Source organism: Gigantopelta aegis, chromosome 8, assembly GCF_016097555.1.
Source record: "Gigantopelta aegis isolate Gae_Host chromosome 8, Gae_host_genome, whole genome shotgun sequence".
Taxonomy (NCBI): domain Eukaryota; kingdom Metazoa; phylum Mollusca; class Gastropoda; order Neomphalida; family Peltospiridae; genus Gigantopelta; species Gigantopelta aegis.
Genome location: NC_054706.1, coordinates 45,726,643 through 45,739,082, shown reverse-complemented (window position 1 = coordinate 45,739,082; position 12,440 = coordinate 45,726,643). Strand labels below are relative to the sequence as shown.

At 34.0% G+C, this 12,440-nt stretch overlaps 1 protein-coding gene across 3 annotated transcripts in view; it reads right to left on the bottom strand.

Annotated features, from left to right (window-relative positions):
• Nucleotides 1–7,543: 7,543 nt before the first annotated feature.
• LOC121379366 (WD repeat domain phosphoinositide-interacting protein 2-like) overlaps nt 7,544–12,440 on the bottom strand; it is a 31,218-nt gene continuing 26,321 nt past the window's right edge. For 2 of the 3 annotated variants that reach the window (XM_041507951.1, XM_041507952.1), the window contains exons 11-12: nt 11,069–11,116; nt 8,394–8,521 (exon numbers count right to left, since the gene is read on the bottom strand). In XM_041507951.1, the coding sequence (XP_041363885.1) occupies nt 11,109–11,116 (8 nt within the window). In that variant the 3' untranslated portion in view covers nt 8,394–8,521; nt 11,069–11,108. Of the gene's footprint in view, nt 8,522–11,068; nt 11,117–12,440 lie in introns of all 3 variants that reach the window. The other variant, XM_041507950.1, reaches the window with a different exon arrangement.

Sequence of the window (12,440 nt, the reverse complement as noted above, 5' to 3'; positions counted from 1 at the left end):
TGCACCATAACTGGCCAAAGGCCAAGGTATGTGCTATCCTGTCTTTGGAAAAGTTTATTTTAAAGATCCCTTGTTGCAGTAGGAAAAAATGTAGAGGGATTCCTCAGAATACTACATATAAAAATTACCAAATGTTTGTCATCAAATAGCCGATGATTAAAGAAGTTTTATTTGACGATGCACTCGACACATTTTAATTACGGTTATATGGCGTCAGACATATGGTTAAAGACCACACAGATATTGAGAGAGAAAATCCACTGTCGCCACTTCATGGACTACTATTTTCGATTAGCAGCAAGGGATCTTTTATATGCACCATCTCCCAGACAGAATAGTACATGCCACGGCCTTTGTTACACCAGTTGTGGAGCACTGGCTGGAATGAGAAATAGCCCAATGGGTCGACTAACGGGGATCGATCTTAGACCGACCGCGCATCAAGAGAACACTTTACCACTGGACTACATCCCGCCCCTCCGATGATCAATTAATCGATGTGCTCCAGTTAAACAAAATGAAACTTTTTCTTTTTTTTATCATCCAAGATGCCATAAATGCAAACCTACAGAGACGTTTTTGTTATAACTACATTATCGATGGTAATGATGACAAATTTTGCACTACTCCCCACCCAACCCCTAGTATACAGATTATTTGTTTGACCAATGTTTGTTACCCTTCATTGGTTGTGTGTGAAACTAATAAATACCACTACCCACCTCTCTCGTGTGTAGCAACCATCAGTTTACCAAAATCTGCAGGCAACTCTTTGATATGGAACCTATTATAATTTGTGACACATTTACATGTAGTGTTAAAGCTGAAACTGGCTCCCGTTCCCAGCCTGTCTGTGAGATGGTGCATATAAAAGATCCCTTGCTACTACTAATAAAAAAATAATGTGGGTTTTTTCTATAAAAGATGTCAGAATTCTCGGTTGTTTGCAATCCACTCGACTGATTAATAAATCAATGTCCGCTAGTGGTGTTATAACAAAACTTAGTGTTCCGTGTATCTTACTTATACATTTATAAAACGTGCCTCATGACTGGCACATAAAACAAAAGATTGTGGTATGTACTGTATTGTCTATGTCAAGGTGCATATAAAAGATCCGTCTGCTTTTCAGTAGGAGCAGCTGATGTGACAGCCATAATCCTATGGGACGGGGGTGGGGGGCAACTGCCCTCTAAAGCTGGAGATATTTGGGTAAAATGAGGTAACCTGAGAACTTTTTACCCTCATTCTACCCTCAAAATTAGTTGTAATCCATGTAAAATTTGTAGTGATTCGTTTGCAACGTTATGTACATGTAGCGGTTTAGTAGTAATGCTAATATGAATAAATGTTATCCAGATTTGGGCATTTTCGTTTAATTCGGGCAAAAGTCAGCATATTTTATTTACGATTATATGACGTCAGACATATGGTTAAGGACCACACAGATATTGAAAGAGGAAACCCACTTTCGCCACTTCATGGGCTACTCTTTTTCGATTAGCAGCAAGGGATCTTTTATATGCACCATCCCACACAGGACAGCACATACCACAGCCTTTGTTATACCAGTCGTGGTACACTGGCTGGAACGAGAAATAGCCCAATGGGCCCACCGACGGGGATCGATCCTAGACTGACTGCACATCAGGTGAGCGCTTTACCACTAGGCTACATCCTGTCCCCATGAAAATGGGAGCCCATACGACTATGGTGGCAGCAGCAAAGTTATTATCTACCAAGTGTCTGGGAGAGGGGGAAAGGCCATTGTTTAAAATGTGCTGAGGTGTCAGCAGCGAAATTTCCTTTTAAAACTAAGAACAAACACTATAGACACTGTAAAATTTATTAAAATTTACAATATCAAAGAAAATGTAGCAGCCAGTTTAGAGCAATTTGCTGTAAACATTTGTGTTTTGCAAACATTGCGATACACACTTAGTGTCTTTCTACAAGATAAAAGTAAATAAGTACATAGTGTGTAAACCCAAAATAACCTGATGACATTTTGTTGGCCAAAGATGTCCACATTTTAGGTTGTCCAACCTTGCATATGAAATAATTCCATATTCAATAACATGTCATAAATAATAACTAGAGTATATATATTATTTGGCTAGTATTAATTATCATTTCATATAAGGTTGGAAAATTACACTTCACAGAAAACTTCATTTATAAAAGTTGTAATGCATTATACATAGCATGCAAATGACACTAATTAATATCTTTATAGTCAAATTGTTATAGACTTTTCACCTCGATTTACTAACACTAATAACAAACCTAATGGTCCTAATGGTAAATACTATAAAATTAAACTAATCCAGTGAAGGAAAAACTAAACCAATAAAATATATGAGACTTCTGTATTGTTTCATAAATAAAACAATCATAAACACATGCTAACTTTACATTCAATCTAATTAACATAGAATTCACTATGCTTACTTTTCAAGGTTAGTTTGTCGTAATTGCTATACAAACTTGGTTTAATAGATTTATATTTTATGAGTGGCAGGTGTGTAAAACAAATTTCCTCCTGTTCCCTTAATAGATTAATTCTGGAGCAACCTTGATGCAAAATCAACACTCTACCCCTCCCCTGTATCACCTAGTCTTCTTGCTGGGTGAAAATTAAATGAGGACTTCCCCATGACACACCACCCTTCCAAAAAAAAAAAGCTAACAAAACAAAAACGGAAAACTTGGTAACAATATATCATTGTGTGTTGCCCCTCAGTATTTGATACAAAAAAGTTGATAGAAATACAAGCAGACTCATCTTTTATGTACCATTAATTGAACCGGAGATGTCAGTCTGACATTCATTTTGAATACAAACTTAAAGTGTGAAATAATTGAAGAATATAAGTGGATTTAAAACAAAAATATTCTCTGTAATAATCAGAGTGAGAATACAACATGCATGCTATACATCGGAAATAACAAAAAGTAATACACTAGTTCAGCTTGCTATAGAAGACACCTTGTATAATAACCACGTGTCTATACAGGGCACTATAACTCTTCTGCACATGTGCCTTTTTCACTTAAATGAAGGCCATTTTCTTCTACATCTCTTCTGCAAACGTGCCCTTTTCCTCCGCATAAAGGTCACTTTCTTATACAGGCCATGTTTTGTAGATATGTTAGTCACCTTCGCAGACGGGTCAAATTATTGGGTGGCCAGTAAAAGTAATTGGGATGTGCTAAAACAAGAAACATTCACATACATGTAGACATGCATTAAAATGTATGAATAAAATTACAGCATGGAAACTGAATATCATTCCCTGTGATGAAGTGTCTGCGTTCTTCCTTTAAGTGCATTTAATATGTACAATCTGAAGCTTACATACAAGCATATTTCACAAAACTATATGCCAAATACATTTACAAGAATGAGTCAGGCACATACAGGATTTTTAAATGTGGGAAAATGTACTTTTAAAAGGGAAAAATGGACATCATATTGGGGTTGTTGTTTTTTGCTAAGTGGATCTATAGAGAACACTACATGAGTGGCTGTTAGATACTATTTATCTCACAAGTTGTTTTAAAACAAATCTAACATGCAAAAGTGAGCTAAATATGTTTTTAATCATGTTGTAATATATATGGTACAAATGTACTATCTAACAAGACTCAGTGATGTATTCTATTTCATTTATACAGTATCCTGAAAAAACATGTTTAAAACATGTTTAAACATATTTTCCAAGTACAATTTATTTATGGCGCATTTACACTTGCACAGTTATAAACTTGTACATTACAGAGCAATCAGTTTTTGGTATTGCTTATTTCATTGGTTCAGTAATTACTGTGGATCAGCCTATCGGATGTCTTTAAATCTTACAGAATATTCTCTCCAACAAGTGTGTGAAAAAAAAGAAGAGTTTTTAAGCAATTTTTGCAATAGGTGGGAGTCGGGTATACATACCCACTATAACAGGATGAGACCTTACTATAGGCATTTTCCTGTTGGCTAATTCCAAACTGCTGTATTTGATTTGAGGAAATATATATTGTTTAGACCAGTATTGGTAGAAATAATACACCACTGACACAAAAGCAGAACTTACAAAGCACAGAAAACTAGCAATATCACTGATAAAAGTAGTCTAATTTATATACAATTAATATATGGAAAACAAATTAAATAAAGCTTATTTACATAAGGCTATTACGTGTATTATCAAGTAAGTCGTTCTCTGAAATTATGGATTTGTTTTTACTGGACCGACTAGTTTTTTTAGTAGATTGTTTCATAGGTATTTCAAATATTTTCTTATTATATTTATTAAGATTAAATGCAGCTAAACACTATTTTGTCAAAGTCACTTTGATCTATGGCCTGTTACAGAAATGATTACATGGAGGGAGGAGCAGTCAATTTAGTTTTTATGTCCCCATACCACATAAAATACAATTCTATTTAAACCATGCATGCATGGAGAGAAACATGTGGTACAGCCAGGCATTAAATTATAATTATAAGGCCTCACACCACCATAATGTGATAAAGTCTCGGACAACTGTAAGGGAAATTTTGAGTTTGAGTCAACTAAAACTTGACACAAATATCTTGTACAATATTTATAAAAAAACACAAATGCTAGACAAGTTGAAAAATTAAGAGGTTGGACTGATTTTAATATCTGAATAATACAGTTATTGTATTTCATCAACGCAATTTTCCACATAAAAGATTCAAAATTACTTTAATTCAACCGTAATTTATTCTAAGCAAATTTCAATTCATCAGAGGCTAATCATAATGAATAAAATGTGTTTCAGCCAGAACCACCTAACTGCTTCAAAACAAACAAGTTTAATGTAATGGACCATGACTGTATTACTGACTAAACAAAACAAGCAGAATGGATAACTAAGTCGAGGAAATTTGTAAATTTGTACATGCAGATGGAGTAACAGAACAGCAAACAAAAGAAAATATTTTTAAATGTTGACTTCATCTGTTGTGATTTTTCTGCAATTAAATAATAAAAAAAAAAAAAAGAGATGTGCTGTGAATTTTTATACAATATCTATGTGACAAAAGAAAAGGCCAATAAACAATGGGTATACACAATATACCAACTGTCCGTGCGATGATATGTTAAAAATCATTATTCGCAGTGCAACACATCTGTCATATAAATCAAAATTGTCTTTATAAAAATTTCTTTCCAAACAAAAATGTGTTTTACAAGTTAGGTTTTACTCTAATAAAAACTACCCTAAGACTCATTTAAGATTAAAACCGATGAAACATGATGAAAATGGTAGTATATACATGTGGGAACACACTGGTTAACTACGTCCTCAGCCATTGGTTTTACTTTCCATTGCTTGTGATGTTAATTAACACTGCATGGGTTCTTCCCTTAACTTCTTATAAACACGTCCACTCAAAAATGGAAATAAAACGAATCTTTAAATCTGTTACGAACAATGCAATTAAATAAAATATGACGAGGTTACCAGAATGTTAGTTCTTTTTACTATAACGTTTTATACACGAAATTCAGGTCAGGCTCTTTCAGAGTAGATCACATGGGGGAGATAGAAGGCAAGTAGTTATTTTTAAGCCTGATGGGTGTGCCTTATCTTTTACTCTTGGGGATGAAAATAGATTATCGATGGTCGAGTACTGAGATTGGCCTTGTGGTTTGGGTTGGACAATGGTCTAAAATTGCGACCCACATTCAGAATGTATGCAAAGGATTGACTGAAACCATATCGTCTTGGCTGGAGAAAATACACGTATGATCTAAATGAAATTTTATTTGGTGGGTATTTGGTATATATACATATATAAAACAATTAACTCCTACCGTGACCCACTCCTTCCTCCCTGTGATCAACTCTGGAACAGCCCCAGGGAGATGCTATTAAAATCTAAAAATTATTCATATCATTTTTAAATGTATCCATATGCGATACCATTAGCAACAGCCAACGAAATCCACTGCAATTGTGCAATTCACCCACACAAAACATCACATTGTATTTATAACAGCTAGTCGGATAATACTAGGAGAGAGACATCACACCTTTGGTATACATGCAATTATTATTACCATTACATTAGGAATAATCTAATTTTAATCTATGGATAGTAGTGTTTGAAAGTGTTCTCCACATCTTGTGCTATTTTTAGTATACACATTCTGCATCAACCATATGGGTAACTAGTTAATTTAATTCACAACCAGACCTCGAAATTTATTATCATCTTGCAACAGCAATTTAGTTCAAATAATAACAATGCAGGTCTCTGGAAATTGCGAGAACGATGGTTTCGTTCGCACATCACTAGCGTGGGTATAGTTTTGCGTGACCCGTCTTTCGATCGCGCAATGAATTTGTGGCATCATTTGAATGGTTGTGGCGTGCATGAGGGTAGGATGGGTTGCCTGAGTTTGTTTTCGCGTAACCTATAAATGGTTTCTACATATTTTCAATTCTTGGAGACCTGCAAAGTAAATATTTGATAATGATAAAAATGCTGTTACAAATAAATTTTGCAATAACTTTTCACTGTGACACTGCAGATGGTCCAAACAAATTTTTGAGGGTTGCACAACACTTATTCATCAAGTATATTTCACTATTAAGTTTTACAGACTTAAAAGTGACTATGAAAAGCTCAAATGGCAGTTTGAATTTTTTTTTTTTTTTAAATAGAAGAGCAAATATTAAATAAGCCATACTCATTTCCAACTCCACAACAAAAGAAAATGTGCATTTTAAAAATTTCAACTACATGTATATCACCAAGCAATATCATTAACATCATATGTCTGTAGACTTCAGACAATCTCAGTTTACATATTCATAATGTAAATTTATAAACCTTTTATCATGTAACCACAAAAAGGGAGGAGGGGGTGGGGGGGGGGGGGGGGGGGTAGGTCGGAAAAGTACATATAATACATAATTAAATCACTTGACAGGTATTGTATATGTATTTTTTATACATATCATACACATATCATGATATTTAGTCTGGGAGAATTTGTAATATTGTTACTACAGTACTTGGGATCTATTTGTATGAACAAATAAAAGATTTATAGATAATAAGATAATTTGGATGAGCAGCCTGGTGCATCCATCACCTGAAATACTAAGTTCACAGGAAAAGATTACACAAATAAGGATGCTACTATTTAAAAACAAATAAACTTTTTGATAGCTAATGTTTTAAGGTTTTTTTTTAACTTAACACTTCAGAGTATTATTATTATTATTATTATTTTATCCTCCACCATTTCTATTGACCGAATATGATGACGGATAAAACAGTCATATCGTGCTACTAGCAGGTTAATGCTTTTGACGTCACTCGCATAGCTACCTTACAAAATTGCTCATTTGACCTCTAGGTCATTGTACAGTGTGGCTGAAATAACAGAAATGATAGCTTATTCCTTAATTTTTATGGTCTGCAGGATAAAGATAATAACTAGCTGACGTCAGATATCTGCTTATTCTGTTCATGCCGAATGAGAAATTCCGCTTGGCAGAGCCTCGCAGAATTTCCCATTCTTACCTTCACAAGATAAAGCAGATATCCGACGTCATGAACTAGTTATTTTCTATATATTTTATTTTATTTTTTGTTTAAAAGGCTAGTGACAATAAAATTACAATAACCATTTCGACTTAGATACTGTATCACAGCTTAACACATGCAAGTCAATTATATCCAAGACAAAAGACTGTGTGTCTATATTGACACTGGTGCACATCGATAATAAACAAAAGAATCAAGAAATATTTGAAGTTTGCACCAAACACACACACTCCACCCTTCTTAAAGACACCTAGGTAAACCCAATGATACATAAATGAAATAAACTCATAACATTATAATCAGGTGAGGAATTAATTATGTTTAAAATATAATTTGCATATTCGTTTATTATCCAATTAGTAATTTCAATAAAACAGTAATTTACATATAATTAAGTTGAATTTTGAATTGTGGTAACATCATTTTTATGTCTCATCTTTCAACCAAAAAATATTTCCTGCCCAAAGGATGACATTTCCCTTCTAAATATGAGGCTAAGAATCTGATACTGTTTTTTTTTTTTAAATGGTTTAAAATAGGTTTCCCACACAGGATATTAATTTTTTTGTTTTTTATATCTCATCCAGAGGATAAAATATATTTTATTTATTTCACCCAGAGAAAATAAAAGATTTTTTGTTTTTCTCAGTCAGGAAAAAGATATTCGTATTCCATACTTCATATGTCTTTTCATTAACAATGACACATAGGTGTGGTTAACATTCCATCATCCCATGATCACTTAATTCTACCACCCTTTGTAGCTGAACTTGGCAACAATTCAAAATCCATTGAGCAGTCAGTCATTCTTGTGTGTCATTGGTGGGAACTCATTATCATCATCCAATCGCAAGCCTGTAAGGCCCTGTCCATCAATATTAACATCTCCCCCGCCCACTGCACCTTGTTCAGGCTCCTGGTATGGTTCTGATTCTGTAAATATAAAAAACAAGTCAAATTAGACCAAAGTTTGACATGAATTACAACGACTCTGAGCAAGTGATGGTGAGATTGCCGTTTGCATTGATCAGGCCTCTTCCTCATGTTTAAAAAACTTCCTCGTGTTCATTATTTTTCAAAATAGGAGCTTGCTTTTCCACAGTAGGGACACTTTTTTGTAGTTCCACTCCTCCATAAAAAAATCCTGCATCCATCCCTGTGGTGAAACCAATAACCTCACTATAACAGAGGTCTGCATGGTTTTGTGATCACTGAAATAAACATTCTCTATTGTTTCTGTACATGCACATATTAATTTAAATAAAAGAGCTCCATGGAATTAAATGTCTTTCTACCATAAAGATTACAGTGCTCTGTGATGAATCCATAGGTGCAACTATAAACCAAATTTCACGGACTTAAAATTTAAATTTTTCGAGAAATTCATCTAAAACTTTAACATTGAACTTCAACACATAAATTAACCCCACCGCTGTCAGAAAAGTAATATCCATATCTCACATTTTCATTTCATAAAGGCATGACAATCAGAAATAAATACAATTATTTTAAAAATTTAACTTCACACAATGTATATAGCAGGAAAGTCTTATCTACACTAAAAATTTGGAAACAGAATAATTAATAAATTAACAAATAAATTAACATACTAAAGAAAATCTTAAAAATATCATATTCATAAATTTATCAGAACAGCAAAACAAAAAGATTATTTTATTTAATGACACCACTAGAGCACACCGATATATTAATCATCGGCTATATTTGTCTGTTAGTAGCAAGGGATCTTTTATATGCACCATCCCACAGACAGGATAGGACATATCACGGCATCTGATGTACCAGTCGTGGTGCACTGGATGGAGTAAGAAATAGCCCAATGGGCCCACCAACAGGGATCGATCCGAGACCGACAGCACATCAAGCGAGCACTTTACTACTGGGCTACATCCCGCACCCTCAGCAAAACAAAGGAACCGTATCTCCATTTGCTTTGTCATGGTCCGACCACACAAAGACTTGATTAACCTGTTCCATATTAAACATATATCTGTGGTGAATCCTCCTCATTAGTACATGACTGTGTATCTACATGTATCCTGCAGTCAGCCGTAAATCTTGCATTCATAGAATATGATGACACATCAAGCAAAGCACGGATTAAGCTAGCCTGGACAACAAAAACTATTAGCAAGATGGTGAATTTAGTCATAAAATATTACATTTTCTGAGGTGGTCAAATGATTTATGTACGTATTATGAAGAAAAGTGATAGTAGCATAATAAACCATGTCCCGTATTTCAACAGTTTCAATACAATACACAAAGTTCTGTCCACTCTATTCTACACAAGTCAGGCCTAACCAGCATGTTAAATTTTCTCGCCACACGAGTACAGTAATTTACTGTTGATCATGTTGAAAAACACCACTTATATGTCAACATAGAGTCACACGTCTGTATGTTGTCTGCATCAGTCATAAATTTCTGTGCAGAATTCTCAAAATATGGAACTAAACTTTTGTACTAAGTAAACTTGATTAACCTGTATAACTAGTACAGTAAAAAGATATATTTAAAACGATCAACACTGTAATTGTATGACCGTGTATGTCATATTGGTTTCATGAAATGAGTATCTTGTATTGCCAGTGAGTTTTGTCAAATCAGTATCAGTCATACATGAGTGTGTATGAGTGTAATAATTTCTTTATTATCCATATAATTTATTTATTATTATTTTTATTAAAAAAAACAAGGACCATGGTTTTAAAAGTAACCAGAATGAGACATCATTTTGTTAAGTGATTACAATAATTCACATGCACAGAGCTAGAACTTCCCAAGATTATGTCAATGGTTGGTCATGTGATAACACATATGATAATTTGTATGGTTTTTTAAAATTAATTTGGTTATGTTGAATCATATGGATAATAAAGTGGCTTAATAACCAGCTGTTTGATTCTTGTGTCACATGAAATAGCTGCATTCTACATTGCCAGTCACCCAGTTAGTGAAGTGTGGAATCTTTAAAGAGTTGATAGCAAACTATATAAATGAGACGTCTCATGGGCAAACCAACAACGTAAGAATAAATTTTTTAATGTTTTTTTTTTAAAATTTAAATGATAGGTAATAACTTCAACAAATTAAATATCAGGTATAAAGATTAATTTTGTATTTTAGTAAAAAATAATCGTAAAAAATGATGTTGTTTTTTTAACATTAAAGTACAAATAAATTCCAATGTCATTACATTATGTTACTTTTTGACTAATTCAGATAAACTTACTTAATATACAATCATAATTGTTTCCATTTTCTATTTACCCAATTTTAAATTACATATTTTTGAGTTGATCCTTACATCTTCTTAACTTGATCAAATTAACAAGGTAACAAGCACCTGCCCGTGTTTAAATTAAGCTGTGTTTTTATGACACTATTGCAAGTTGTAGATTTTTACATGTGATGGCTCATGGGTTTTTTCAAGGAATACCAACTTTAGAGGCTCACCAATATATACCTAACCGAGCATCCAAAGAAGGCAAATTTTCTAGGTGTCTGGAAAATAAAGAAGAAATATAAATACTCCACAATGCAATGTGGTGTGTTTCCTGTGATTTCTCTTCTTGTTATTCGAGTATTCTAGGAACAAAAAGAAATTGTGTCTTTTGTTTAACGACACCACTAGAGAACGTTGATTAATTAATCATCAGCTATTGGATGTCAAACATTTAGTAATTCTGACTTGAAGTCATCAGATGAAACCTGCTACATTTTTCCTGATGCAGCAATGGATCTTTTATGTGCGCTTTCCCACAGACAGGAAAGATCATACGGCCGTTGACCAGTTGTGGTACACTGCTTGGAATGATAAAAAAACCAATCAGTTGAACGGATCCACTGAGGTGGTTTGATCCTGCGACACAAGCACCCCAGGTGAGTGCTCAACCAGCTGAGCTCAATCCCGCCCCAGTAACAAAATGAATAACCTGAAACATAATTAAGCAGTGATAACGCTGTCCAGTTCATTAGTTTTAACCATAGTGAATTATATGCAGATGTAACAACAAGAATTTTTTTTTTAAGTTTGTTTTGTTTAATGACACCACTAGAGCACATTGATTTATTAATCATCGGCTATTGGATGTCAAACATTTGGTAATTCTGACATATAGTCTAAGAGAGGAAATCCGCTACATTATTCTATTAGTAGCAAGGGATCTTTTATATGCACCATCCCAGACAGGATAGCACATACCACGGCCTTTGATATACCAGTTGTAGTGTACTGGCTAGAACAAATCTACATGTAACAACAAGAACACAAATGTAGGTTTTAACTAGAATTCTCCTACTACAAACTGATTTGATGAATAAAGAAATAAGTTGTGATTAACATTTGTAACATTTATGATTAAACTAGTTCTTAAATATAATATACATAAACTTACAATGAAAAGAAAGTATACCAATTATTTTTTCAAAGTATTAAAAACAACATTAAACACAAGCTGATGCAAATGTTATATTTTGAAAGTATAATAATTTGGCGATAAATAAACACGAGTATACTCAATAAAACCCATAAAACAGCACTAGGGGTGAAATGTGCGATTTCATAAAGGACCACTCATAACGAAGGTGAATAAATTTGACCACAAAGAACATGTTTCAATAGCGTGTATGTCCACCATGTGCAAGTATGCAAGCATGGACCCGATGTCGGACAGATTTACGTCAGTGACAATAAAGTCTGTCCGCTGTTGGCCACAGATACCACCCTAAACCATCACAGATCCACCACCAAATGGTTCAGTCTCTTGAACACAGCACGGAGCTGTTCTCTCTCCTGCACGTCGGTATATCCGAGTCCTGCCATCAG